Source organism: Octopus bimaculoides, chromosome 7 (genome assembly GCF_001194135.2).
Source record: "Octopus bimaculoides isolate UCB-OBI-ISO-001 chromosome 7, ASM119413v2, whole genome shotgun sequence".
Taxonomy (NCBI): Eukaryota; Metazoa; Mollusca; class Cephalopoda; order Octopoda; family Octopodidae; genus Octopus; species Octopus bimaculoides.
Window position 1 is genome coordinate 63,349,390 of NC_068987.1, and position 2,717 is coordinate 63,352,106.

The window sequence follows — 2,717 nt, forward strand, 5'->3', positions numbered from 1 at the left end:
ATGTTTGCCGTCTTTCTAGCCAGTTTTCTCCATGATGTCAAGCAAGGGACAGGCGAAGCGTTTGAATGAACCCTTGAGATCGGATATCATTGCTAAGTTGAGCAAACTGGATCATCCAAATAAGCAAGCTCTTGCACGAGAGTATGACGTAAGTGAAGGTGTCATCCGAAAGATTTGAGAGAACCGGGAAGCGATCCCAAAACGTTGTGCTTTGATCTCTCAGGAGGCCAAAGCGCAAACATTTCGAGTATCTGTGGGTCGGTTTTCGGAGTTCGAAAACATGCTGTACCTGTAGATTGATTGCACGCATCGAGCGAACATGCCTGTTCCACCGTCATTGATCATTGTAAAAGCAAAGCAGATAACTGTGGAATTATCGATATCGGAAAATGACTTTAAAGCATCGTGGCAGTGGTTAAACCGAGTACGTCACGGGTTACAGAACGTTTTGCTCCATGGCAAAGGAGCAGAAATGAACAAAGAAGATCCAGAGCTATTGGCTGCATTGAACGATTTATATGCTGTAATGGAACAGTATGATGCTGAAGATGTTTATAGCATGTTTATAAACATATATATAATGTTTATAACAGCGATAGTTTTTCGGTTGCTGCCCAGATATACTCTGCTTATGCCATACGAAGAGGTCAACACAACCCGAGGAAAGAAGAAAGCTAAAGAACGAATCTCTCATTGCTTGTGCAAATGCCACAGGATCGCACAAAGTTCTTTACATATTAGTCTGAAAATACAAAGAGCTGGCCTGTATCAAGAATCAGGAATGACTTCTGAAGTACTTTAACCAGAGTAAAGCGTGGATGGATGTCGAAACGTGTTGTAAATGGTTCATCGAAGTATTTTATCCCGAAGTGAAAAAGAAAGCGGGACGCCGAGTTCTCTTGTTGATGGATAACGCACCAGGTTATTTTGAAGCTTTTGAACGGAATAACATCAAAGATATGCGCAAACGGGATATGCACAGGCGATTTTGGGGGATGTTGAAACCAATCGAGAATGTCAATTTCAACGGCTTTAACAAACTGTTCAACACCGTGCTCAACATTAAAGATCAATTGCTATCTGTAAATGCACAGGCTGCAGCAGAGGATGGCTACAATGACCTAAAAAAGTACTTCGATTGCTTTCAGAGGAAGCTAAGACTAGTGACATTGCAAGCGAAACGCACCCCCCCCCACACAAAATCTGAGTCAGATGACTTTGCATGACATGTTTAAACAAGAAACTTCACAAGATATCACATACCTTGAGCATTTTATCTATAATACATTAAAAGTCAGCTTGAATCTTGCTTGCTTGCAATGTTACCCAGCCAAACTGGTGCATAATAGGAAATTATTATGGATTAAGTTTACCCTGAAATGTTAATACGAACGGAATAAAACAAGTTTCGCGTAAATCGTTTTTTAAGATACAAGAGGTTTTCGGAGTATAAATACTCAATGCGGTGCATATTGGGAAAATATTTCGAAAATAACCTTAATCCTGAAAGGGAAGAAACTCTTATCTTTCGATTAGGCACAGTGACTTGACAACGAAAAAGTACGAGTTGTTTTCTACCGTAAATCTTTCTATTTTCGCTTTTGTTAAACACACTATTTTAATAATTTAGAAATATGTTTAAGTGATTATGATTTTAAAAATGTAAGTTGTTTGTACAGTAAGTATTTATATTTTAGCTTTCGTTAAACAGACAATATTTTAATGTCTTTTAAAATTATTTTCAAGAGAATATTGCAAAAATGTTTTTGGTATATCTAAAAAATAATTTAATATGAAAATGACTCTAAAAATACGGTAAATATTTCGTAAAATAACCCGTTCGGAATCTCGGTTCTTTTTTGAGTGCATCCAATGTATCTCGCCTCAAAGAGTTGGCTGCTATTTCTAGTACTCCCTGCTATCACGTAGCAGCTATTTGCAATAAAGGACCCGAAATACATGTTACGTGGTAGCAGGGCGAGCAAGAAATAGCAGCTAAATCTTTTCTTTTCTGAGGAAAGGAGCCGTTTACGCGTGATTTCGATGTCACATTCGTTGAAAGCATGCGAAATAACTTTGAAAAGTAAAAAAAGACTCACGAAACAAAGGTCCGTGCTGGGAAACTCAGAGTTTCCCGGTTACCCAACGGGTCACGGGTAATCTAGTTATCTATTTAGATGTTCATCAATGTTGCCGTAGAATAAATCGTTGATAAACTTGAACCCGTGATTCTTGAAGATTTTGTAAGTACTTATCTGGGATGCGTACTTAAATGGGTGCATACTTAACCGGGAGGATACCGTAGATAATCAATTTACTTTGTTTCTGAGTTTGTTTGACAACCGTCCAGCATTCCAGCTGACCATTTCCTTATAACGTCATTGGTTTTTCTGATTTCACGGTCGACTGAATCTTTAACAGCATCGTTTGTATTTTTTCTTCCTTTTTTCCCCGGACAGTTCGGTTTCGACTATAAACAAAATTCTATTGGTCAATTTTAGGGTGATGTCAACAAATTGAGCCAAAAAAATGTAATTCCAAAGTTACTTAAAGCTAGAGTCTCGAATCCCTGAGGAAGCCCGTTACTTCAACTTTTCACTAACTTTATTATTCTTCTTGTTCCCTGTTGCTGTTTTTTTAGTTAGGTTGAATAACCTGTGTGTATGTGTGTGTGTATATATATGTATATATACACACACACACATATATATATATAT

At 37.8% G+C, this 2,717-nt stretch overlaps 1 protein-coding gene across 1 annotated transcript; it reads left to right on the top strand.

Annotated features, from left to right (window-relative positions):
* Nucleotides 1–319: 319 nt before the first annotated feature.
* LOC106868168 (uncharacterized) lies at nucleotides 320–802 on the top strand. Its single transcript, XM_014913313.1, has one exon. The coding sequence runs from the start codon at nucleotides 320–322 to the stop codon at nucleotides 800–802; it is 483 nt and encodes a 160-aa protein (XP_014768799.1).
* Nucleotides 803–2,717: the final 1,915 nt, after the last annotated feature.